Source organism: Oryctolagus cuniculus, chromosome X, assembly GCF_964237555.1.
Source record: "Oryctolagus cuniculus chromosome X, mOryCun1.1, whole genome shotgun sequence".
Taxonomy (NCBI): domain Eukaryota; kingdom Metazoa; phylum Chordata; class Mammalia; order Lagomorpha; family Leporidae; genus Oryctolagus; species Oryctolagus cuniculus.
Window position 1 is genome coordinate 15858495 of NC_091453.1, and position 26336 is coordinate 15884830.

The 26336-nt window shown below is 37.3% G+C and overlaps 1 protein-coding gene across 1 annotated transcript in view; it reads left to right on the forward strand.

The window, feature by feature from the left end:
- IL1RAPL1 (interleukin 1 receptor accessory protein like 1) overlaps positions 1-26336 on the forward strand; it is a 1403208-nt gene that overhangs the window by 847922 nt on the left and 528950 nt on the right. Inside the window, exons 4-5 of the mRNA XM_051827650.2 lie at positions 11931-12117; positions 22002-22155. Of these exons, the coding sequence (XP_051683610.1) occupies positions 11931-12117; positions 22002-22155 (341 nt within the window). The remainder of the gene's footprint in view (positions 1-11930; positions 12118-22001; positions 22156-26336) is intronic.

Below are 26336 nucleotides of genomic sequence, written 5' to 3' on the forward strand. Positions count from 1 at the left end.
CATGAGACATAGTTCAACAAACATAGAAAGATCTTTGTCTTATTTAAAGAACAATATATTTTTTCTTTTACTCTGTTGTCGGTGTCCCTGGAAATTTAGCCATAAAATAAAGGGATATAGTGCAGGGTTAGCCGAGAATCCGCATCCTGGGTTCTCTTCTCTACAACAGTTAAGGAAATGTCCGCTCTCATTTGCAAAATTTGACAGTCCCAGAACTATTATGCACATTTTAGAAAAAGCTGCTCGCGGGCTGCCATTGTGGTGCAGTGGTTGAAGCCACTGCTCGGGATGCTGACATCCCTTATCGGAGGGCTGGTTGGAGTTCCGGCTGCTCTGCTTCCAATCCAGCTTCCTGCCAATTCACTAGGGAAGGCAGTGGAAGCTGCCCCAAGTACTTTGGCTCCTTCTCCATTCTGTGGGAGACTTGGATAAAATTCCTGGCTCCTGGCTTCAGCCTGGCCCAGCCCTGGCTATTGTAGCCATTAAAGGGATGTGTGTGGGGTGGGATTTGAACTAGTAAATGGTAGATCTGTCTCTCTCTCTCTTCCCCTCCACTTCTCCCCCTCTCCTTCTCTCCCTCTGTGTTTCTCTGCCTTCCAAATAAATAAAAATTTTATAAAGGAAAAAAATTGCATGCATGAAGCTTGGAGAGCAAAAAGTGATTTACGGCTTACAATATGTAACTCAGAACATTATCTTCCCTTTCCCTTCTATTTCACATTGATAAGGTAGGCTACTGTTAGAAAAAGGCCTGCTGTGGATATGGGGGAGGAGGAGGTCACCACATGATTGTCCATAGCTATGCAGTACCAGGGCATCTGTATGGCCTGACTTTAACTTTACGCCAGGCCCAGAAGACACAACTGTTTTGCAGCATCTGCTGTCCAGACATACGCACTGTTTCAAAGAAGCATGAAATGAAGGGGGTGGGGGTGGTGTGAAAGGAGCTGGTCTTGTGGCACAGCAGGTAAGCCACTGCTTGGAACTCCTGCATTTCATATCAGAGTGCCTGGGATTGAGGTCTGCTCTGCTTCCATTCCAGCTCCCTGCTGGTGTGCACTCTGGGAAAGCAACAAGAGATGACTCAAGTATTGAGATCTGTGGCACACACGGGAAAGAGCCGGATTGAGCTCTAGGTTCCTGACTTCAACCTGGCCCAGCCCTAGCTTATAGTATGTGTGTTTGGAAAGTGAACCAGCAGATAGGAACATTTCTCTCTCTCTCCCTCGCCCTCTCCCTCTCCCTCTCCCTCTCCCTCTCCCTTCTTTTTTTTTTTAATTTGGCAGATAGAGTTAGACAGTGAGAGAGAGAGAGACAGAGAGAAAGGTCTTCCTTCCATTGGTTCACCCCCCAAATGGCCACTATGGCAGGCACTGCACCGATCCGAAGCCAGGAGCCAGGTGCTTCCTCCTGGTCTCCCATGCAGGTGCAGGGGCCCAAGCACTTGGGCCATCCTCCACTGCCTTCCCAGGCACAGCAGAGAGCTGGACTGGAAGAGGAGCAACTGGGACTAGAACCAGGTGCCCATATGGGATGCCGGCGCCACAGGCGGAAGATTAACCAAGTGAGCCATGGCGCCGGCCCTCTCTCCTCTTTCTAATACACACACTCTGTGTTTCAAAAATAAATAAAACTTTAAAAATGAAAGCAGATTTAGAAAACTTCTATTGTATGGTTTAGCAAAAAAAGAAATGGAGTAAGAACTATGTGGACATTGTCGCTCCCCCTCTTCATGGAGGAACGACACAGGAACCTGCGCTGTTCTTTTGTCTGCTCGGCCCTCCCCGGGTTTGCTGCTGGTTCTTCCCGGGTTGGCTACCAACCCTTCCACCTCCGTGGAAGGGCGGTTCCCCCTGCCACATTCCCCACTTCCGCGGGGGAGCGGCACACCGCCGGCCAGCTCTCTCGGGGGCTGCTCAGGTGTTCCTTCAGATGTTCCCCTTAGATGTTCCTGGTGCATGTTGTCTCTCTCCTCCTTTATAGTCCTCTTCTGCCAATCCCAACTCTTCTACCCACACGCCGAGTACGCTGCTCTCCTCCAATCAGGAGCAGGTCCTGCTGTTTATTGGTTGAACTGGAGGCAGCTGTGTAGAAGCTGTTTCCTCCTCTCCCAGCGCCATATTGTGGGAGAGCAGATGCATAGAATAAGTCTTAATTCCAGTAACTTAGTCTAGTCCGAGTTGCTCCCCACAGACATGAATAACAGTTCATTACTCTAGCATTTACTTATTGAGAGTAGTTACTGCGTGTCCAGCATTGTCCTAGGCATTCATAGAGATTTTAGGCCTATGAACTCTTTAGTCTCCAAAGGCTATCAGTGAACAAATCCCTGCAATGTATTACTATCCATGTTTCTGCAGAAACTGGAGTGTTCACAAGATCAGAAAGAGTTTAAGAGGTTAAGAAAGGAAAAGGCTTGTTCCAAGTTTCTCTGAAAGTTGAACAGAGAATAACATATGACCAACAACTCACATCCTAGGTGCATACCCCAAAGAATTGAAAGCAGTGGCTTGAACAAATGCTTACACATGACTATTCACAATAGCATTTTGCACAAATAAAATGTGGAAACAAACCCAAATGCTCATCATCTTATGACCTGCTAGGAGAAATGTGGTATGTCCATACCACCACTAATATTCAACCAAAAGAAAGCAATGAAATAGTGAGGCCAAGTTCAACAAGGATGAGTTTTGAAAACTTTATGTTAAATAAATGAAGTCAGGCACAGAAGGGCACATTTGTATGATTACACTTATAGGAAATATACAAAGCAGATCCATGGAGACAAAAATCTGGTGATTTTTCAGGGACACTATTGAGTGGGGAGTAGAGAGTAATTACTGAAGGGTTTAAATTGCAATTGGAGTTGATAAAAAGTGTCTTAGAACTAGACATGATCTATGTACTAAATGCCACTTAATTGTATACTTTATTTTTTAAAAGATTTATTTATTTATTTGCGAGGCAGAGTTACAGAGAGGGGGAGAGAGAGAGAGAGAGAGAGAGAGGTCTTCCATCTGCTGGTTCACTCCCCCAAATGACCACAATGGCCAGAGCTGAGCCAATCCAAAGCCAGGAACCAAGAGCTTCTTACAGGTCTCGCATCTGGGTGCAGGGGCACAAGCACTTGGGCCATCTTCCACTGCTTTCCCAGGCCATTAACAGAGAGCTGGATCCGAAGGGGAGCAGTTGAGACTCGAACTGGTTACCCATGTGGATGCTGGTGCCGCAGGTGGAGGCTTGACCTACTATGCCACAGTGCTGGTCCCTAATTGTACACTTTAAAATGCTTAATTTGGGAGTCACTATTGTGGTGTAGTGGGTAAAGCTTCTGCCTGTGATACTAGTATCCCATATAGCACTGGTTTGAGACCTGGCTGCTCTGCTTCTAATCCAACTCCCTGATTAAGGCCTGAGAAAACCAGCAGAGGATGGCCCAAGTGTTTGGGCTCCTGCCACTCTCATGAGACACCTGGCTGAAGCTCTGGGCTCCAGGCTTCAGCCTGGCTCAGCCCTGACCATTGTAGCCATCTGGTGAGTGAACCAGCACATGGAAGATATCTCTCTCTGTCTTTCCCTCCCTCTCTGTAACTGACTTTCAAATAAATAATTTTTTTAAATAAATGCTTAATTTTGTGTTTTGTGAATTATACCTCAGTTTAAAAAAAAAGTACCTCTAAGAATTCAAGCAACATATAGTTTACCCCTTTATTTTGCATATTATACAAAGCATTCTGGGACTGGCATTTTGGCATGGTGTGTCACCCTGCATATGAGCGCTGATTCAAGTCCCAGCTGCTCCACTTCTGATCCAGCTCCCTGCTATGTCCCTGAGAAGCAGCAGAAGATGGGCCAAGTGCTTGGACTCCTGCCATCCATGTGGGAGACCTTGGTGGAGTTCCAGGCTCCTGGCTTCAGCCTGGCCGGCCTCTGACCATTGCAGCTATTTTGGGAGTGAACCAACAGATGGTAGATTCTCTCTCTCTCTCTCTGTGTGTGTGTGTGTATGTGTGTGTGCCCCTCTTTCTCTGTAATTCCAGCTTTAAAATAAAATAAGCACTTTTTAAAAAAATTCATATTTATGGCTGATGGAACAAAAATAAACAGATAAAATGGATGAAGATTGAGGAGGTCAACCATTGTCTTCCCTGAAGAAATTATCTGTAATATCTGTATCTTTGAAGACACGTTGTAGGCTTCAGTTTCCTTCGACAACATGATTTTTTTTCATTCTCTCTCACTCTTAGAGTTTGTAAATGTGAAGTTTGAAAATACACTCAAGAATAACTCAGACAAGGAAATAGTATGCTGGAGTTGTATACGTTGGGTCTTCCCCAACTCTAATATTCTAGGAATATTAGGCTGGGAAATTAAAATGGGAAAGTCGTATTTATTATTTTCCACCAAAAGAGCATGGTGACCAGTTTGAATTTACAGTTGGAGGACTGGAGATGGAGTTCAATTCACTGATTAAATTTTTCAGAAATAATTTCAAATGAGAAGGAAATAAAGTGACTTCTTAGGTCTTAGCATCTGCTTTATGGCCTCATTCTAATCTTTTCACTAAGGGCTGATTTCAACCACAGTTGAATCAATAGGTTCTCCGGAGCTCTTCTGAAAAGAAAAACTAATCCAAACAAATCTCACATGTAGTGTCAGTAGCTACAAGCAGAGTGTGTTTAAGAAAGATAAGATAAGAGAGTGGGCCATGTGTATAGCTTCAGGTGTCACCAGACAGACAGATAGAACAATAAAAAAAGAAAAAAATTGAAAACTTTAAGATTAGAAATAAACTGTCAAGGTATGTTTAAAGTTTAACAAACTCCAAGATGCTCCTTTTACAATCAATCTAACCTTAACATTTTTCATTACCAATACTAATCATTAGACACTATGGTCAAAGTTACGGTTAATGAACCACATTCCAGAAAGTCCATTAATTCTGAGGTCCATAGTAACCAGACTTTGAAGTCTGCTACTCCTCATCAGTAATATTATATGCTTTTAGCTTTACAAAAAGAAAAGACTTTAACTTGAAAAATGCCCAATGAATGATAAAGTAGACCATCAAAAACAAGCATATAACAACTTAATCCTTTGCAAGTATTTGATTAAAGGCATGTAGGCATCTGGCAGAAAAGTTGAGTTGCCCATTGACAAGTCCAAGTTCCATATTAGGATGCCTTGTTCAAGTCTTGGCTACTCCACTTCTGATCCAGCTTCCTACAAATGAGCACCTTGAAAATGAGCAGGTGATGGATCAAGTAGTAGAGTCCCTGCCATTCACATGTGAGAACCAGATGGAGTTCCAGGATCCTAGTTGCAGCTTGGCCCAGTCTTGGCAGGTGTGGGCATTTGGTGAGTCAACCAGTAGATGGAAGATCTCTCTTCATCTGTTTCTCTGCTTTTCAGGAAAAAGAAAAAAAATAATACATTGATTAAATCCCTGACTTTCTTAGACAACACTTCATGAAGTGGGAAACAATTGCCAAACATTATGGAAATGCTATTATTTCCCTTAAGGACCCGAGAATTAACATAATATTTAGGTCAAGCTTTTAGTGATGTTGCTAGAAGCTGTATTTAACAATTATGTTCCTGGTAATCCTGTTAGACAAAGGAGAGACACTGAACACTACACATTATCATGTATAGAGGGTGCAATTATGGAATAATTGAAACTATGCTATACTAAGATATCATGTAACATGGTTTTTAATGTTCTTTATCAGCTGTCAGATACCAAATTTCCATTCCCACACACATTTTTCTTTCTCACCTCCTGCTCCCAGTACCCAAATTTTTCCATCTGGATCTTTACCAGTGAAATGTTGTCATCCCTTTAAAAATGATTTTTAAGTTATATGTATACCAATTCAGAATTGTCTTCTATTTCAAAGTAGCATACCGTTAAAAAACCCGTGCAGGAATTCAGTGTGTGCTATGATGACTTCCTGATTCTGTACTTAAAAGTAACTTTTATTTTTATGTCATATATTGGTTTCTTTATTACATCCCACAATATTTATTAGTTCCCAATATTTGTACTGAATTTAAGGTTAGATTTTTCTTCTCCTTTATAATATAGGACTCAAAGCCATTACTTTAAGAAAATCATTTATAAATATATACAAGAATATATATTAGTACAAAGAACTGATAAAACCATGATTGACTCATTAAGTCTTTTTGTTTGTCTCTTTTAGCCCTTATTGATTTCAGAGATTTTTTTTAAGGGTCTTAGTTTTCAAACAAATCCAAGTTAGATCATATTCTGCCTGTATTTAGAAAATGTCTAATTTGGAATGTAAATAGGGGTGGGCAACATTCTTTTGACATTTATATATATATATAATTGATATATATGTATATGCTAAATCAGCACAAATTCTCTCTAGTAGCATATGGAAAAGACCAATGACATGGAAGTTAGGAGATGTGAAGTCTAATACCATCTGTGCCACTAATCAGATAATACAGTTTGGACAAGTCATTGACTTCTTTAGGCATTGAGTCGCTCTGCTATAACATCAGGATATGAAAAGAAGTAACCACATGTGAGTTGTTTGTAAAAAACATTGTGCACACCTGGTATGTAGTACAGGGTCACCCAGGATGAAGGAAACTAGATATCTTTTAAATTCATACTAATAGTCTTTATTCACTAGGAAGATAATTGGATGTTGATTCTTAGTTATTTAAAAAAAAAAAGCTTTCTGTTTTCTCTGCATACACGTATGTCCTGTCTCTCTCACTATTTAATAACCATTGAAACCAGGTTTTTGCTTGGACTACAGCTCATCTGTTAATAAAAGCTGGGTAAATATGTACACATGCTTTTACCATAAGTCCTGTAGGAGCATTCTCCTTACCCCATTTACCCCGCTCGGGATTAGTTCCCTGGAGGGAGGCAGCCGTAGCAGTGATGCCACAAGTTTGATGACGGCTGAAGGCACTCTTTGCCTTGAGTGTGTAAGTTCCCCTTGGGAGTCCTGTGTTTATTAATGTGTCACCAGTTCCTTACTTCCTGTTAGCTTGTCTCAGTAAACAGGACTGCAGCATTCATTGGATGCCACTTTATTTTTAGTTTTTTATTTTTTATTTTTTTTTTGACAGGCAGAGTGGACAGTGAGAGAGAGAGAGAGAGAGAAAGGTCTTCCTTTTGCCGTTGGTTCACCCTCCAATGGCCGCCGCTGCAGCCGGCGCACCGCGCTGATCCGATGGCAGGAGCCAGGATCCAGGTGCTTTTCCTGGTCTCCCATGGGGTGCAGGGCCCAAGCACCTGGGCCATCCTCCACTGCACTCCCTGGCCATAGCAGAGAGCTGGCCTGGAAGAGGGGCAACCGGGACAGAATCCGGCACCCCGACCGGGACTAGAACCCGGTGTGCCGGCGCCGCAAGGTGGAGGATTAGCCTATTGAGCCACGGTGCCGGCCCTATTTTTAGTTTTTTAAATCACCTCCTGATAAATAGCAACAGTAAACAAGTATTAAAACATTGAAACTAATTTGAAAATAGTGCTATCCTGGGGAGTCTGGGATTCCAGACATTACCAGACAGTTATAAATCAGCAGACACCTCAGAGTTGGAGAATCAAAGCAGGAAAATAAGAATACCTAAGTTTGCTCACCTGGAGCCATTTTTTTTCTGAAGAGCAAGGGTCAGTCGCTTTTACAGAAGACAAAGAGGCAACGCCTATAGTGGGGAGTCCACATTTTTCTTCAGCTTTCATCATTCTTGTACAGCCCACTGACATATCCCAAATGAAAAGTATTAAGACTTATCTGGATTGTTGTGCTTTGCAGTAATTGCACACTCGAGAACTGAAGACATCATAATGGTGATGGTTTTTAAATGCACCTGCTGAATGAACACTCGATGGCTATACTGCAGAAATGGAAATACAAAGGAAGTGGGGATAGATGACATACTACCTATAATAAGATCTAACACTTACTGAGTGCTCACTCTAAGACAGGGATTGTTCTGAGTTATTTACATGCTTTCACATGTTTATTTCCTGTGATACTCTATGGGATCATCCATATTATTTTTACTTATGCAAGAGAAGAAATGGAAGCCTAAAGAAATTAATATTCCTTAGTTCTCAAAAATAATGAAGGATTGAGCTGGAGTCAGAACCCCTGCAGCTGAGCTTTGGAGTTCTTGCTCTCAACTTGACCCTGGCCTGTATATATGTATGCATGTATGTGTGTGTGTATGTATATGTATGTGTATATGTGTATATAATATCAGGTATTTGATGCAAGGAGGTGTGATAAAACAGACAAAGGAATAGTTTGAGAAGGAAAACTTAAGAAGCTTAGATCGAAAAGATTTATGTGGAAAGTTCAAATTAGAATGCACTAATTTACTTCTTCGAAAAAGATCTCTGTTCTTTAAAAACTATAGTGTGTTCTACAAATATGTATCATTCTAAAGCCTAACTATTTTAAAGACACATTTAAATGCGTCTTACATTAGTTAATAGCTTAATTTAAGTATTTTTTTCTGAACAATTTATGTTACAATGAGCCTGGAAAGAGCATGCTTCAATCTGTAATAGAGTAAAATTAATAAATAATGCATGAGCAATATCGCTGGAAAACCCCCAAATGAATCCTTTTCACTTCAGTGTGAAGCTTAAGCTAGTTTAACAGACTCTTCTTTCAAAGCTGTTTCTTTTTTGGTATTTTCCAATCTTTCAAGATTGACTCTCCTATATTCTACTGAGAAAAATTCTTAATCATCTTGGATGCCTCTTTTCTTTTGCTTCCTCATTGTCACACTGACTCAATGTTAAATCAGTGTCTAAAATATTAAATCTTTTTTTTTTTAAGATTTATTTTGTTTATTTGAAAGGCAGTACAGAGAGAAAGACAGAGATCTTCCATCTGCTGGTTTGCTCCCTAAATGGCTGCAACAGCCAGGGCTGGACCAGACTAGGCCAGGAGCCATGAGCTTCTTTCAGGTCACTCATGTTGGTGTATAGACCCAAGGGCTTGGGCCATCTTCTGCTGCTTTCCCAGGCACATCAGCAAGGAACTGAATGTGAAGTGGCACATCTGGGACTCGAACCAGCACTTATATGGGATGCTGGTGTAATAGGCGGCAGCTTTAACCAGTACACCACAATGCCAGCCCCAAATATTAAATATTGATTCAATATTGATTCAGTGTCTTAAACATGTTTTAAACATGATCATTTACATACTATTGTACATTGTCTTCATGGGGGTTTCCAGGTTTTCCTGATGCAGTTGTTTTCTATTTTATCTCCCTACATTTAGTCTTCTTTCTAATCTGATCCATTTTCTCATTACAATAAGAAAACCTTTCCAAATCCAAATTTTACCATTCACCAACAGAAAGTCCAAACTTTGAAGTGATTTATATGACTTTGAATCTGTCCCCTGTGTCAGGTTCTTTATAATTATCTTATATATCAGCTACTTCACAGTGCTTACAATTCCTTAAACATACCAAGATTGTTTTCTGTACCTTTCCACATTTGGGTATAATGTTGCCTGAAATAACCCTTTTCAAAATTGCCTAATGGATATACATCCTTGAAGAGAATCCAATATCACCGCCTGTGAAGCCTTGTTTTTCTCTTAGAGGCTCCTATGGTAATTCCTGTCTCTGTGTACTACCATATCACATTGAATTTCTTTTATATCTCTGCTCCTGGATTGTGAGTGTTCTTATCAACTACGAAAATTCCTGAACACATATTCTTAGGACTTATTTGTCAGACTTCTGATTGACTTTGTTTAATGGTTAATGGTATCACCTGCACATGCTAGATTTCTTTTTAAATTGGTTTAGTTTTTTTATTTGAAAGTCAGAGTTACACAGAGGGAGGAGAGGCAGAGAGAGAGAGAGAGAGAGAGAGGGGGGGGGGGGATATATATATATATATATATATAGAGAGAGAGAGAGAGAGAGAGAGGGAGAGAGGTCTTCCATCCGATGGTTCACTCCCCAGTTGGCCTCCACGGCCGGAGCTGTGCCAATCAGGAGCCAGGAGCCAGGAGAATCTTCCGGGTCTCCCACACGGGTGCAGGGGCCCAAGGACTTGGGACATCTTCCACTGCTTTCCCAGGCCATAACAGAGAGCTAGATTGGAAGTGGAGCAGCTGGGTCTCGACCCGGCGCCCACTTGGGATGCCGGCGTTTCAGGCCAGGAAGTTAATCCGCTGTGCCACAGCGCCGGCCCCACATGCTAAAGATTTTAATCTACTTGTAGTCTAGGCATCATAAGAAGCTAAAGATGTCTACATTCAATAAAGAACCTTCCAAAAATTCTTTGTTACACAGTATAAAACTGAATAACTAACCTCATTTTCTAGCCATTCTCATTGTGTCATATTAGTACTACATAAAAGCAAAATTTTAAAAAGAGAGCTGTTTTAAGGTCACGGTATCTGGGGCCGGCACTGTGGTGTAGTGGGCTGAGCCTCTGCCTGCAGCACCAACATCACATATGGGCACCTGCTTGAGTCCCGGCTGCTCCACTTCCAGTCCAGCTCTCTGCTGTGGCCTGGGAAAGCAGTAGAAGATGGCCCAAGTGCTTGGACCCCTGCACCCATGTGGAGACCCGGAAGAAGCTCCTGCCTCCTAGCTTCAGATAGGCTCAGCTCCAGCCTTTGAGGCCATTTGGGGAGTGAACCAGCAAATGGAAGACCTTTCTCCATGTCTCTGCTTCTCTATTTCTGTAACTCTACCTCTCAAATAAATTTTTTAAAAAAGGTCAAAGCATCTTAGCTGAATAAGGAGGAGAATTTGAGGGCTGTTGTCTATGTGCACAGATGCAGAGCTAAGAAGAATCAACTTTACTGAGGACTTATCACAGGCTACACAAATTTCTATTCAGTATCCTTTTTAATATTCAGATAAGTACCATCCCTCCATTCCACTTCAGACTTGGAGGGGTTAAATAATTGTCCAAGGCTGCAAAGATGAGACTCAAATATAGGAGAGTGATGGTCAAGTACATGAAGAAGAAATTGAGCACTTGCTAAATGAGAGGTTCTCTACCAAACTTTGAATCCCATGTTTTATTGTTCTCTTTATTCTCACTGCCTAGCACCATTCCTTGTACACTATTGGGGCTTATTGAATACTCAAGAGACTTTGAAAACAACAAGAAGGAGAGCAGTCTACCTGAAAACTTCTCTTGGTCTTGACTCTTTCAAAAGATCTCAAAACATGATTTCTATTCTCACTTATTCCAAGGTGTAAGCAAGGGGAAAAAAATAAGATGCTGATTTAATGAGCTGATTCTACAAAGTCTTTCACACAGCAGTTGTCCTTCTGTTACATAGTAGAATGTTTGTTCTTATAACTGGGCTCCAGGTCCCAATCCAAATAGAAAAGGGTCAATACGGATAGTGATTCTGCAATACTTTTATCCAAGACAGCTTTCTGTCCAAACTCATTGAAAGCTTGTCATTTTCCCATCGCAACCACACCTGTAAGAGTTGAGCAGCATTCTCCCTATCCTTCCATTATGCTTAATAGGTCAGTTATACTTTGCGACTTCTCTGTTGTCTGCCAATTTTAATATAGACACAGGCACGACTTCCTTTCTAGGCTAAATCTTCCTTTATTCCATTTATTTTTCTAGATAGAAAAATCTCTATTGAACATCTTCCAAACTGAACCTGGATATAAAACAAAACATTGTTGTTTTCCTGGCTATTGAAATATATACAACGGGCTTCACAGCACTAAGCATTGTTTAGTTGAGTGATAAGACAGAACCCTGTGGACCTAAGCCAGGATACCATAAATTGAATTAAACAATGAGTCAGTCTCTCTCTCTCTCTCTCTCTCTCTCTCTCTTATGAATTAAATGCACTGCCTTGGCGGCACTTGCTTTTTTGTTCACACCAGGTCACCATATTTATTCTGCTCTGTTTCAGAAACTCCACTTACTGTATGAAAGTATCCATCTCACTGACAGTGGGCGAAAATGACACTGGACTCTGCTACAATTCCAAGATGAAGTACTTTGAAAAAGCTGAGCTTAGCAAGAGCAAGGAGATTTCATGCCGTGATATAGAAGATTTTTTACTGCCAACCAGAGAACCTGAAATCCTTTGGTATAAGGTATGGACTATGAATGATTTTATTGCCTATAAATAGATTAATGTGTATCTTATTCTGGGAAGATTGGATAAAAATTTAACTGTGTGACATAGTTCGTCTTTCTCTTTCTAGAATACTACAGCAAGTTATACTAGTTGATATAAATATTTCAAACTATGATTTGATAAATTCTGGTCAATATTTTTATCATAACCCATTGTAACAGGCTGCTGTGTTGAAGTTTATATGGATAATTCTTTCAAGTTTATTATTGTCTGGGTTGATAATTCCAGGGACTAAAATATTTTGACCATTCATTTCAAGGCTTTTCATATTAGCATTCAACATATCCCCAAATAAGGGGACAAAATGGGTTGAATTTACTGTGTGATAAAATGGTACACTCATTTTTAATGGATTTTTTTCTAATGGCTGTAATTTTGCCCATATGTAAGCATACATATTTTAAAGAACATCCAAGAAAGGAATTTTTGTAATATTAAAAATAGTGTTACTATAACTTTCTTCAAAATCCAAAAGAAACTTTAAACTTAAAAAGGGAATAATCAAACCGCTGTACTTCCCATAATATCAGCAACATTCACTGAAGTTCGATATTTGAATGTATTTTTTTGAAAGAGTTATAGTGAGCAAGAAGGAGAAACCACTGGGGTTGGGCCAGGCTGCTTCTTCTGGGTCTCCTACATGGGTCCAGGGGCCCAAGCACTTGGGCCATCCTCCACTGCTTTCCCAGGCACATTAGCAGGGAGCTGGATCAGAAGTGGAGCAGCCAGGACACAAAACTGATGCCCATATGGGATGCCAGTCCGTGTCACAGTGCCAGCCCCTTGAATGTACTTTTAAGCTTATTTACCTCATAAAAACACTTTTTATTATTGAACGTACTGAAAATGAAGTATAAATACTATAAAATATCCATCCCTTAAGGATTCTTGGTATAAAATTGGCTGTGTCTCACTTGTAGGAGGTAAGGCTTTAGGAATCTCTGCCTCTTAGCATCTAGAGCCACAAATGTCAGTATATAAAATACTTATACTGGATTGATTGCTCAAGAATTAAAAAACTATTAGAAATGAAACAAGAAGCAAACTTTCAAGAACTTTAGTAGGATTTTACTGCACATCAGCAATGCTCTTCTCTGAGTAAGACTTAATTGTAATTCTTGGTAGCAAGCAACAGATGATTCATACCATCTTGGGAATCATTAAAAGGTTTTTCTACTTGTCCCTTGGTTTTCTATCCCAGATAAGGTTAAGCAGCACTCAAATATTAGCTCCACTAGTTTCTGTTCCTGTGGGGATGAGTTTCAGTTTTCTGTTTAAAAAATTGACTATTTTTCTCGTCTGGTACTCTCTTTGATTTGCCTACCTTTCATAGGTAGATTCTAAATAAGTCCTGATGCTTGCTTCAAGAGAAAGTGGTATTAGGGTAGTTTGATCCAATGTCTCTAAAAACAAATATTTTCTAGTACTAATATGTGTATATTCAGCTTTTCGATAGGCAATTTCTTTGTTATAAAATAATAAGTTGATTTTTAAGAGTTGTGTGTGTTTTCTCCCATTTTGCAAAGAGAATCTCAAAAATTTTCTAAAAGATGGGAGACAACATTCACTGAAACATACTGAACTTCAGGAAGTGGCTGCTCTCACATGATCATTTCGTCATGTTTCTGTCATCACAATCATTATGACCTTAAGACTATCACTAGTAGAATGGTGGGCAGAAAAGCAGTATATACTAGAATTTAAGTTTTCAAGTCCTGGCTGCAGTACTTCCAATCCAGCTCCTGGCTAATGCACCTGGGAAAGCAGTGGAAGATGCCCAAGTACTTGGGCCCCTGCAGCGACATCAGAGACTCGGAAGCAGCTCTGGCTCCTGGCTTCAGCCTGGCCCAGACCCAGCCATTGCAGCCACTTGGGGAATGAACCAACAAATGAAAATATTTATCTCTGCTTTTCCCTATCTCTCTGTAACTCTGCCTTCCAAATAAATAAATAAATAAATCTTTATCTATATAAATATATATATTTATATATAATTCAAATTCTTTCCTTGGTTTAACATTAGTCTCTATAGTCTAAATAGTTGGGATTTAAAGGCTACTACTAAAGTATAATATTATAAAAATAATTATCCTGGCTAAGTATAGGTTCCATACATTCAGTGTACAATTTGTATAGTACTGATGAACAACTAATATTGTTACATAAAATTTATCTTTGCATCTGATATAACTGGCTAATTGCCTTCCAATTATACTGAAATAAGGGACTGAAAAAATTTGATTTGGCAATAAAACTTTTTTAGAAATAATATTACCTCTGAAAAGTGTCAAGGATTTAAAGCTATTTTATTCTCATTCCCTTGATTTCAAATCTGGCTGGAGTAATTGGACTTCTGTTTGGCAAAAACAGAAGTCTCTCGAGCCAACGTCATTATAATCCAAAGCTTAATTCAGAGACTATAATTTGGTAAGTCTATCAACAATGACAAACATTTAGGGGACTGGAAGGACCTTCCATATAAATGTTGACTGTTTTTCACATGGATCATAGAATATGCATACTATGAATAGATTTAATTTTTACTGAATGCATCATTAAACTTTTTCAAAAATTGAAGTTCAACTAATTTTCTGATTTCTATTAAAGTAAAACATTTGTCTTTTTATATTAACATCAGCAACAATAATTTCATAATCATCAAATGTGAAGTATTTGCTTCCAAAATGATGTCAATGTATATGTTGATATATATAGATATATCATGTATATCATGTATACATACATAGATATATATGTAGATATAAATGCACTCTAATATCTAATAAATCAGCATTTATCTGAAATAGAAATGCTAATTTTAGAAGTTAATAACTTTTTCTAAAAATACTCTTTTCAAATTGAGCAGAGATTTGGAGAAGGAATCAATTCTTAAGCATCAATTTCTTTTTTTCAATTAAGTTATACAAGTTTCATGTGGTCCATATATACAGATTTAGGAACATAGTAGTACTTCCCACCCTACCCTCCCTCCTGCCCACACTCCAACCCTTCTTCTTCCTCCCTCTCCTTTTCCCACTCTTAATTTTTACAAAGATCAATTTTCACTTTACTGAATGATTCTAAAGTTAATCCTACACTAAGTAAAGAGTTCAATGAATAGTATGAAGAAAAAAAAAAAACTGTTCCTCAACAGAAGAGACACAGGCTGTAAACAGTCATCAAATCTCAAAATGTCAACTACATTCCAATACATTACATTTTAGGTACACTATTAGTTACCAAGGTCAGGGAACTTTTTAGGACTGGCTTATTTTACTAAGTATAATGGTTTCCAGTTGCATCCATATTATAGCAAATGACAGGATTTCATTTTTTACAGCTGAATAGTACTCTAAATTATATATATATATATATATATATATATATACCATAATTTCTTTATCCAGTCAACAGTTGATGGACATCTGGGTTGATTCCATATACTAGCTACTGTGAATTAACTGTAATAAACATGGGGGTACAGATCACTCTTTCATATGCTGATTTCTTTGGATTTGGATAAATTCCCAGGAATGGGATGGCTAGATCATATTGTAGGTCCATATTCAGATTTCTGAGATATCTCCATACTGTCTTCAACAGTGACTGGACCAGTTTGCATTCCTACCAATAGTGGATTAGGGTACATTATCCCCACAACCTTGCCAGCATTTGTTATTTGTTGATTTCTGTATGAGAGCCATTCTAAATGGGGTGAGGTAAAACCTCATTGTGGTTTTGATTTGCATTTCCATCATGGCTAGTGATCCTGAACATTTTTTCAAGTGTCTGTTTGCCATTTGAATTTCCTCTCTTGAAAAATGCCTGTTCAAGTATTTGCCCATTTATTAACTGGATTGTTTGTTTTGTTGTTCAGTTTCTTGAGCTCTTTATAGATTTTAGATATCAACCCTCTATCAGTTGTGTAGTTTGCAAATAATTTCTCCCATTCTGTCAGTTGCCTCTTCACTTTGCTGGGTGTTCCTTTTGCAGTACAGAAGCTTCTCAGCTTGATGTAGTCCCATTTGTCAATTTTGGCTTTGATTGTGCTTCTGGGGTCTTTTCCAAGAATTCTTTCCCTTTGTCAACATCTTCTAGAGTTTCCTCAATATTCTCTAGTAATTTGATGGTATGAGGTCATAGATTTAGGTATCTGATTCATTTTGAGTGCATTTTTGTGTAAGGTGTAAGGTAGGGATCTAGTTTCATATTTCTGCATGTGGAGATCCAGGTTTTTCCAGGACCATTTGTTGAAGAGACTGCCCTTCCTCCAAGGATTGATTTTAGCTGCTTTGTCAAAAATAAGTTGGTTGTAGTTATGTTGATTCATTTCTGAAGCTTCTATTCTACTACATTGGTTTATAAGTCTGTTTTTGTGCCAGTACCAATCTGTTCTGATTTTAACTGCCCAGTAGTAGGTCTAGAAATCTGGTATTGTGATGCCTCTGGTTTTGTTTTTGTTGTGTAATATTGCTTTAGATATTCAGGGTCTCTTGTTTCTATATGAATTTTAGCATTGTTTTTTATACATCTGAGATGAACGTCCTTGGTATTTTGATTGGGGTCACATTGAATCTGTAAATTAGTAGTATGGCCACTTTGATGATATTCATGAACATGGAAGATTTTCCCATTTTTTGTGTCTTCTGTTTCTCTGTTTTATAATTTTCATCATAGAGATCTTTGATATCCTTGGTTAAATTTATTTTTTGTAGGTATTGTTGATGAGATTTATCTTAAAAGTTCTTTCTCAGCCATACATTGTCTGTATATACAAAGGCAATTGATTTGTCTGTTAATTTTTTACCTGCCAGTTTAGCAAATCCTTTGATGAATTCCAAAAGTCTCTTTGTGGAGTCTTTTGGATCCCCTATATCTAGAATCATGTCATCTGCAAATAAAAATGGTTTGACTTCCTCCTTTCTAATTTGTATCCCTTTTATTTCTTTTTCTTGCATAATGACTCTGGCTAAAACTTCCAGGACTATTTTGAATAACAGTGGTGAGAGTGGACATCCTTGCCTGATTCCGGATCTTAGGGGAAATGCTTACAGCTTTTCCCTATCCAATAGGATGCTGACTATGGATTTGTCATAAATTGCCTTGATTGTGTTTTGGAATGTTCTTTCCATACCCAATTTGCTTAAGGATTTTTTTCATGAAAGGATGTTGTACTTTATCAAATGCTTTCTCTGCATCTATTGAGATAACAATATGAAGAACTTCAGCTTGTTAATATGATGTATCACATTTATTGATCTGAGAATGTTGAGCCATCTCTGCATACCTGGGATAAATCCCACTTGGTCCAGGTGAATGATCATTCTAATCTGTTGTTGGATTCGATAAACTAATATTTTATTGAGGATTTTTGCTTCTGTGTTCATCAGGTATATTGAACTACAGTTCTATTTCTCTGTTGTATCATTTTCTGGTTTACTAATTAGAGTGATGCAAGTTTCATAGAAAGAGTTTGAGAAGAATCTTCCCTTTCAATGTTTTGGAATAGCTTGTAAAGAATTGGATTTAGTTCTATTTTAAATGTCTGATAGAATTCAGCAGTGAATCCATCTGTTCCTGGACTTTTCAAATGGGAGAGTCTTTGTTACTGATTCAGTCTCCATATTGGTTATTGGTCTGTTTAGGTTTTCTGTGTCTTCATGATTAAATTTTGGTTAGATTGCATATATCCAGGAATCTATGCATTTCGTGTAGGTACCCCAATTTGTTATCATACAGCTCTTTGTAGTAATTCCTGATGATTCTTTTTAATTCTGTAGTATTTGTTGTAAAATTTCCTTTTTCATCTCTGATTTTATTAATTTGAGTCTTCTCCCTTTATATTTTTGGGCCAATGATGTTTCAATTTTGTTTGTTTGTTTGTTTTTTAAACAGCTGTTCATTTCCCTGATGTTCTATATTGGGTGTTTTTTGTTTCAGTTTTGCTTATTTCTTCTCTAATTTTAATTGTTTTGTCCTTCTACTACTTTGAGGTCTGGTTTGTGATTGTTTCTAGGTCTTTGAGATGCATTAATAGCTCATTCATTTGGGACCTTTCAATTTTCTTCATGTAGGCACCAATTGCTATAAACTTCCCTGTAAACACTGTTTTGCTATATCCCATAAGTTTTGATATGATGTATTGTCATCTTTACTCATTTCCAGAAATTTTTTAATTTTTCTTTTTATTTCTTCTATCACACATTGTTCATACAGGAGCATGTTATTCATTCTCCATGTGTTTACATGTTTCGTAGAGATTCTCGACTTCATTCCATTGTGGTAGAGAAGATGCATGGTATGATTTCTATTTTTTGAATTTGCTGTGACTTGCTTTATGACCTAGCATATGGTCTATCCTAGAGAAAGTTCCATGCACTGATAAGAATATGTATTCTGCAACAGTGGAGTGAACAGTTCTGTAGATATCCATTAGGTCCATTTGGTCCATAACGTCTGTTAGCTCTATTGTTTCTTTGTTGGTTTTCTGTCTTGTTGGTGTCTGTTGATGAAAGAGGGGTGTTGAGTCCCCATTCATATTGTATTGGAGTCTATGTCTCCCTTTAGATCCATTAACATTTCTTTTAAATAGCCAGGCTCCTTGTAATTGGGTGTATATACATTTATTATAGTCATATCTTCCTATGAAATTGATTCTTTAATCATTACATAGTGCCCTGCCCTTCTTTGTCTCTCTTAACAGTTTTTGTTTTAAAATCAATTTTGTCTGATATTACGATTGCTACATTTGCCCTTTTTTGCTTTCCATTAGCATGGAATATCTTTCTTCATCCTTTCACTTTCAGTCTACATGTATCTTTGTTGGCAAGATGTGTTTCTTTTAAGCAGCAAAAATATGTTTTTTTTTTTTTTTTAATCCATTCAGCCAGTCTGTTTCTTTTAACTGGAGAGTTTAGGCCATTTACGTTCAAGGTGACTATTGATAAGTAATGACTTGGCCCTGCCATTTTTCCATAAATATCCCCATTGTTTACTTTGGATTTCCTTTGTACTTTTGCTGGGAGTTTTTCTGCCTTCACATTCTTTCATAATGATGACTATCTTTCTGTTTTTCTGTGTATAGCAAATCCTTAAGCATCTTTTGTAAGGCTGAAGGAGTAGTGACAAATTCTTTAGATTTCTGTTTGTTATGGAATCTTTATTTCACCTTCATTCATAAATGATAGCTTTGCAGGATACAGTATTCGGGGTTGACAGTTTTGTTTTGTTTCACTTAAGACTAATCTCTCCATTTGCTGCTAGCCTTAGAGTTTCTGATGAGAAGTCAGACATGAATCTAATTGGAGATCCTCTGAAGGTGATCTGGTATTTCTCTTGTGCACATTTTATTTAGTTTTTAATAGAAAACTTCTATTTAATAAAAATAAATTTCAAAAGTACAACTTTTGGATTATAGCAGTTCTTCCTCCCATAACCACCCTCCCACCTACAAACCATCCCTTCTCCTACTCCCTCTCCCATCCCATTCTTCATTAAGATTCATTTTTAATTAACTTTATATACAGAAGATCAACTCTATACTGAGTAAAGATTTCAACAGTTTTCATGCACATTTTAGAATCTTATATTTATGTTTTACTGTTGAAAGTTTGACTAGAGTGTATCATGGTGAATATCTTTTCTGGTCATGTCTATTATGAGTTCAGTGTGTTTACTGTACTTGGATGTCCCTTTCTTTATGCAAATTGGGGAAATTTTCTGTAATTATTTCACTAAATAAGCCTTCTAGTCCATTCTCTCTTTCCACATCTTCAGGAACTCTTAAGAGCTGTCATTTGATAGTATCCCATAAATCTCCAATACTGTTTTTAATTAATTTTTAAAATTATTTCTTCTTCTTTTCTTCTTCTTCTTCTTCTTCTTCTTCTTCTTCTTCTTCTTCTTCTTCTTCTTCTTCTTCTTCTTTCCTCTTTCTTTTCCTCTTTCTTCTTTCTTTTCTTCTTTCTTCTTTTTTTTTGGTCCTATTGAATTATTTCCAAAGATGTTTCTCATAGCTCTGATATTTTTTCTTCTGCCTCAACAAGTCTATTGTTAAGGCTTTCCACCATATTTTTATTTGATTTACTGGATTCTTCATTTCTAACATTTCAGATTTGTTTCTCTCTAAAATCTCAATTTCATGGTAAAAATTTTCATCATGTCATGTATGAATTTCTTTAGTGCATGGATTTGCTTCTGATTGCTTTTGAGTAATCCTGTGATTAATCTTTTGAATTCCATTTCTGACATTTTATCAATTTCTTTATCTTCACATTCTAGTACTGAAATGTTGTGTTCCTTGGCTGAGGGAATGGGGTCATAATATCTTCCTTTTTATTTCTTGAATTTAAGCATTTATTTTTAAGCATTTGTGGAGATACTTTTTGATTTTTTTCCTCTAATGGATTTGGTGTTTGAATTATGCCTCTGTGGCTTAGTGGAATGTCTGCACTTTCAGTGAATATCCAGAGGTTTGTGTTATATGTGTCCAGGGAGCTCTGGTCAGTGCTCCAGGGTGGGGCAAGTATCAAGGGTGACACCCAAGTTAGATGTGGTAGATCTCCTCTTGTTAACAGAATGGGGGGAATGGTCACCTCTGTTGGTGTGATCACCCTCTCACTTTCTCTCCTCCAAGGTAATCAGTGCCAGAATGTTAGTACCCTGTGGGTTCAACACTCATCCACAACATCGTGTGAACCACCCAAAAGATCTGCACAGTCCTCACTCCAAGCACAGATCCTGGTGCAATGACCCATCCCAGGCAACCAGGGAGCTCTGAGCATGTAAAGCCACATGCAGTGATTGCCAAGAGACCCAGATACACCCTATACCCTCTTATGCTGCCACAAAGTCCCCACAGTATCAGCACACAAGGCTCCCACAGCTGCTGGGTTCATTGGATCTGCTCCACCCCACCACCCAGTCTGGTCCACAGAAAGGCAATTGTTCCCTGAGCAGCTGTCTGTGGGTGCTCTGCCTAAGCAGCCTGAGTCCCCAAGTGTGAGGTATATTCAGAGGCTGGGGGTACCTTCCAGTCTTACATGGGTGCCCAGCTCCCTGTCAGTCCTTCCAGCCAGGCTCAAAATCGGTGGGGACTGCAGATTTTTCCCTCTGTTAGAATCTCAGGATCACACATGTACATAAGAGCCACTGGCCAAATGTTGCCCTCTCCCTGCTGCTGCTGTGAGTACTGCTGAGAAGATGGTGCCCTGTCTCAGCCAGTTGCTGTATGAACACACAAGGGCTTCCACAGCTGCCACTTTAGCCCAAAATGGAGCCTGCCCTCAGCTGGGTTCTGGGTGCCATGGTGAGGAGGATGGGTTGAGAAAAACGTGATCCTTTTACTTCTACTGGTTCCATGGGTACCTTCTAGCCCCTAGTACTCTAGGCCAGATTCATGCCATGCTCTCCTTCTAGCTATATCACCAAGGGTTGCTGCATTCTGGTCTTACCTCTGTCTCCAAGCTGATGCCCTCTCTGGCTTTCAGCTGCAGGAGTCATGTTTTGTGTCCTTGTTTGTGCTGCACATCATCTGCACCTTCCACACAGGTCCACAGCATTCCTCTTCCTTCCATAGAATTTCCACTGTGGTTTTCTCTCTAATTCAGTCCGAGAGTGCACTTCCTATATTTTTTTTTTTTTTTTTTTTTTTAGCATTTTATCCCTAGGCTAGTGCAGCGCATTGTTCCCTATTCGGCCATCTTGGAATCCCCAAAGAATCAATTTCAAACTCTTTAGTTTCTTTAAAACTTGAGAAGCTTTGGATTTAGTTATTTAAAGTACTTTTCTCTATTTTTCAGTTACTATGTGCATTACCAAAATTTTATGTTCTTTATTTAGGAATGTAGGACAAAAACATGGAGGCCGAGTATTGTATTCAAAAGAGATACCCTGCTTATACGAGAAGTCAGAGAAGATGACATTGGAAATTATACCTGTGAATTAAAGTATGGAGGCTTTGTTGTGAGAAGAACTACTGAATTGACTGTTACAGGTAATCACAATCTTCAGTATTTCATTTGCAAGAAATGCAATTACCATTTTAAGTTAGTTTTGTGCTGCATATTGATTTTTAAAATCTGTGCAATGAAAGAAGTACTTAACCAAATGCTAAGTGGTTTCCTATAGGTGAAATTTATTCATCATTGCTTTTAAACTATCTTGTGCTGAAATTTATTTGAAAGGTTAAAGAGGAGAATTATAATTAGGGAATTATAGAAATGTAAGCCTTTCAAAGTACCTGAAATAATGAGTTTGCAGTTTCAGGAAATTATGCTTATATTTTGTGGTGATATCAATTTTGGAAACATTTTACAGATTGGTGAAATAGAATATATGAAATCTACTCTGTCTTCTTATCCTGCTCCAAATTTGAAAAATCACTTTTCCTTTTTATTCATCTATCACTTATGAGTCTGATATATGTGTTATCATCAACTTGAAAATAGCATAATTTTAGGTACAGTCATAGAATAATTATGAGAGATGTGATGCATGGAATCATTCTCAGATCTGGTTGCTAAGGGGAAAGGATATGAGAGCAGGATTCAGAACACAGCCTACGATCATGAAGCTACAACTCAGTAGTCATGTGACATTGATTGAATCACCACAGCCTTCAGAATATTAATTTCTTCATAGAGAAAATGGTAATGATTAAATGTACCTTGTTTATTTCATACGGTTTTTGTGAAGATAGAATGAGGTAAGGCAATATGTACGAAAGCGGACTGCAAAGTGCAGAATTATATCCGAAAGTATATCATTTTTTTCATGTAGAAAATTGTATTCATATGTTTTACAACTTTAAAATGTACTTATCTAAAGTAGTTTGTGATAAAAGGGGGAGGGTAAATGAGAGCAACACTAGGATATTAAAGATATGACTCTCATATTATTGAAAGAGATTCTTGGTGGTGACTATTTTTATATGATTGTGTATTTGTGAAACATAGAAAAACTATAAAAAGGACATTAATAATTTTAAATTAAAATACTTTAATTCCTTCATTTATGCATTTAAAATAGCTTCTAGTGTATAAAAATTGTTTTGTGGTAGTGACTTACATATTATAATAATCAAATTCTTCTAAACCTTGAAATTATATACTTTTACTTAAAAACTATGTTTCTTTTCATGGAATTCATCAGATGAGTAATAATGATACTGACAGAAGTATGTGTGTCATTTAAACAAATAAGATGCTCTTTAGCAATGCTTTTGACAAATGCACCACAAAGCAGCTGACACTTGTAATATATGATAGACTTGAACAGTAAATGAGTATTCAGTCTTTTACTTAGATTATGTCCGTATGGTAAACATTTTAATAGCTTGATTTTCAGTTTTGCTATGTATAATAGATCTCAGTATAGACAACTAAATCAATACTTGATCACTTTACCTCCCTGTATTTTTAATGGACCAGTAGAAAATTGTCTATATAATAGTAAAATGTTTTTCTCTCTCTCTTTTTTTGCTTTCAATCTATACTGAAGTAGCTTTTGTAAGTATTAGGTATTGAGGCAAAGGAATTAAAAATATAAAACAAAAAGATATTTTCAGAATAGAACTAGTATGTACCCCTAGTCTTCATTCCTCAGAGTGTAGAATACTTGGCAAGCACAACCTTCTCCCTTCTATAAATACTATGATTCTAAACTGCTACTCAGTAGGAGATGATTAGAACTCAGTCTCATGCGAACTGGACCCTGGGACCCAAATGGTAACACAACTTATCTAAGGTTATTTTGTAGACCCAAGAATACAAGTGGAACTCTTTTCCCCTGAATGCTTTCCAAGGATACTATACTTTCCTAAGCCTTGTGGAACATATTTCCTTTCCTTCATGTGAAAATGAAAAATATTTAAGTTTTGATTACTAAGAAGAAGTTAAAGTTTAAATGAAACTTTTTAATCACCTAATTATCATGAATGCTTCCATTTTAAGTAGCGTTATCTATGACATTGATTTGGAAAAACAAATTACAAAGCAAAACTTGATTAAATGAGATTTCAGAAAGTTCATAGAAAATATATACTATGACAAACTATGCATCAAACACTTTTGCATGAAAATAAACATAATGTGTTTCCATATTCCATGAATTTTTGAAGTTCCCATGTATAAAATTATGGGTAATGGAGAACTGCATTCCTAGAGTTAAAAATTTATATTAAAATGCATTTTAAGAGCTAACAGCATATATGTTAAGAAGATGTATTATGTGTAACCTTGCTTTAAATGATGTGCTTCTTTAGCACATTTACTTTGTAGCCAAATTGAAGAACAATTCCTTGAAACTAAATTATATCCCTCAGGAAAGCAACAAAAGTATGCATTTCCTGGAGGAGGAGGATGAATCACTGTTCTGTAGCTTGGCTTTCTGCACATCATTATCATATTGTTCTTAATGTAAACATTATGCAAAACATGTTATTTAGTTATAGCGGAGCTGCCTTGGCTTATAATAAATATATATGTTGACATTCATTAAGATATTTCTTTATTAAAAGGAGATAATCCCATATGTGAACAAGAATTTTCTCACTGAACTTATAGTACAGGTACCTTAGTGAGTATATTCGTAGTTTCTCCTTCCTATCACTTACAATGCTGTTGTCATTCATTTCACTTATCCATATGCTATAATCATTCAATAATATATTTTCATTGTTACTTTTAATCAGAGTTATCATTTAGATCAACTTAGAATAGGATAAATAAAAGATTTTATTTTACCATCATTTGCTCCTTTTCTTGTACTCTTCTTTATGTAGATCCATGTTTCTAATCCTATACATTTCCTTCCTTCCTGAAAAATCCTCCTTTACCATTTCTTACAGTGATAGTCTAGTGGTAATAAATTCCCTCTTTTTCTAAGATATAGAATGCCTTTCTATTTCTCTTTGAAGGATAATTTTGCTGGATATAGAATTCTAGACTGTGTGTGCAGGTGTGTGTGTGTGTGTGTGTGTGTTTTACTATTTTCAATATCCTACTCTATTTTTTTTATTGCTTGTATGATTTTTTGGTATGAAGTTCACATCAATTCTAATCCTTCTTCCTCTATAGATACATTTGCCCTATATTCTTTCCATAGTTTATCTTTATTTGTTTTTCCTGTAGTTTGAGTATGGTAATCTAGATGTTAGCGTTTGGGGTATTTTATCCTGCTTGTCTTTTTCTGAGGTTCCTGTTTTGGAGTCTGTTATCAGTTTTGGAAATTCTGTGGTCATTATTATTTCAAGTATTTACTCTGGGCCATTCTTTCTTCTACGTCTGGTATTCCAATTATACATATATTTATGCCTTGTGAAATTATTCCTCAGTTCTTGAGTATATTATTGTGCTTTTATCAACTTTGTCACTGCATTTGGTTGGTAAACTTTATACTGACCTATTTTTATGAACACTGATACTTTCTTTTACTGGGTCAGTTTAATGATGGGTCGATCAAAGGCATTCTTCACTTCTGTGGCAGTTTTCAATTTCTAGCATTGCTTTTTGATTCATTTTAGAATTTCAGTCTCTCTGCTTACATTACTCATCTGTTTTTTCATGTTATCTACTTTCCTCCACAGGAAATTAAACCTGTTAAAAACTGGTATTCTAAATTCCCTGTCTAATTATTCCAACATCTGTGTCATATCTGGAGTCTGAAGCTCAGTGGCTTCTGTTCTAAGTAAGCAATCTGAGCTATAACTGTGGATATTATTACTCTCCAAGTTTGGGAGTGGTTGTTTGCCTTGAATCCTTAATTCTCAAGAAAAGTTTTTAATATTCACATTTTTTGGCTTTTTCTTACTGTAACTTCAGAATGATAATTTCCAAGGTATTTACAAAAGAAAATGAAACTAATAGGGGCAGTATGATTTTTAATTTTGGGTACTCGAATTCAAGAATTTAGGATAATGTCTGACCTAAATAGTCACTCAACAGATGTACATTCTTCAGTTATTTAATTAAATATCATTAACACACTCCAGTTTAAATCAATTACATTTAAATTTTTTACAATTGTCAGAATAATACTCTTGACATTTGAAAAATAGAGAATGAACTCCTTCTTCCAGATCTCAAGTTCCACTTTTATTAATATTACTATTAGTACTAAATCTTTTTATTTCCTACATTATATTGATGATTTGTATTCAACTTTAAATCAAATAGG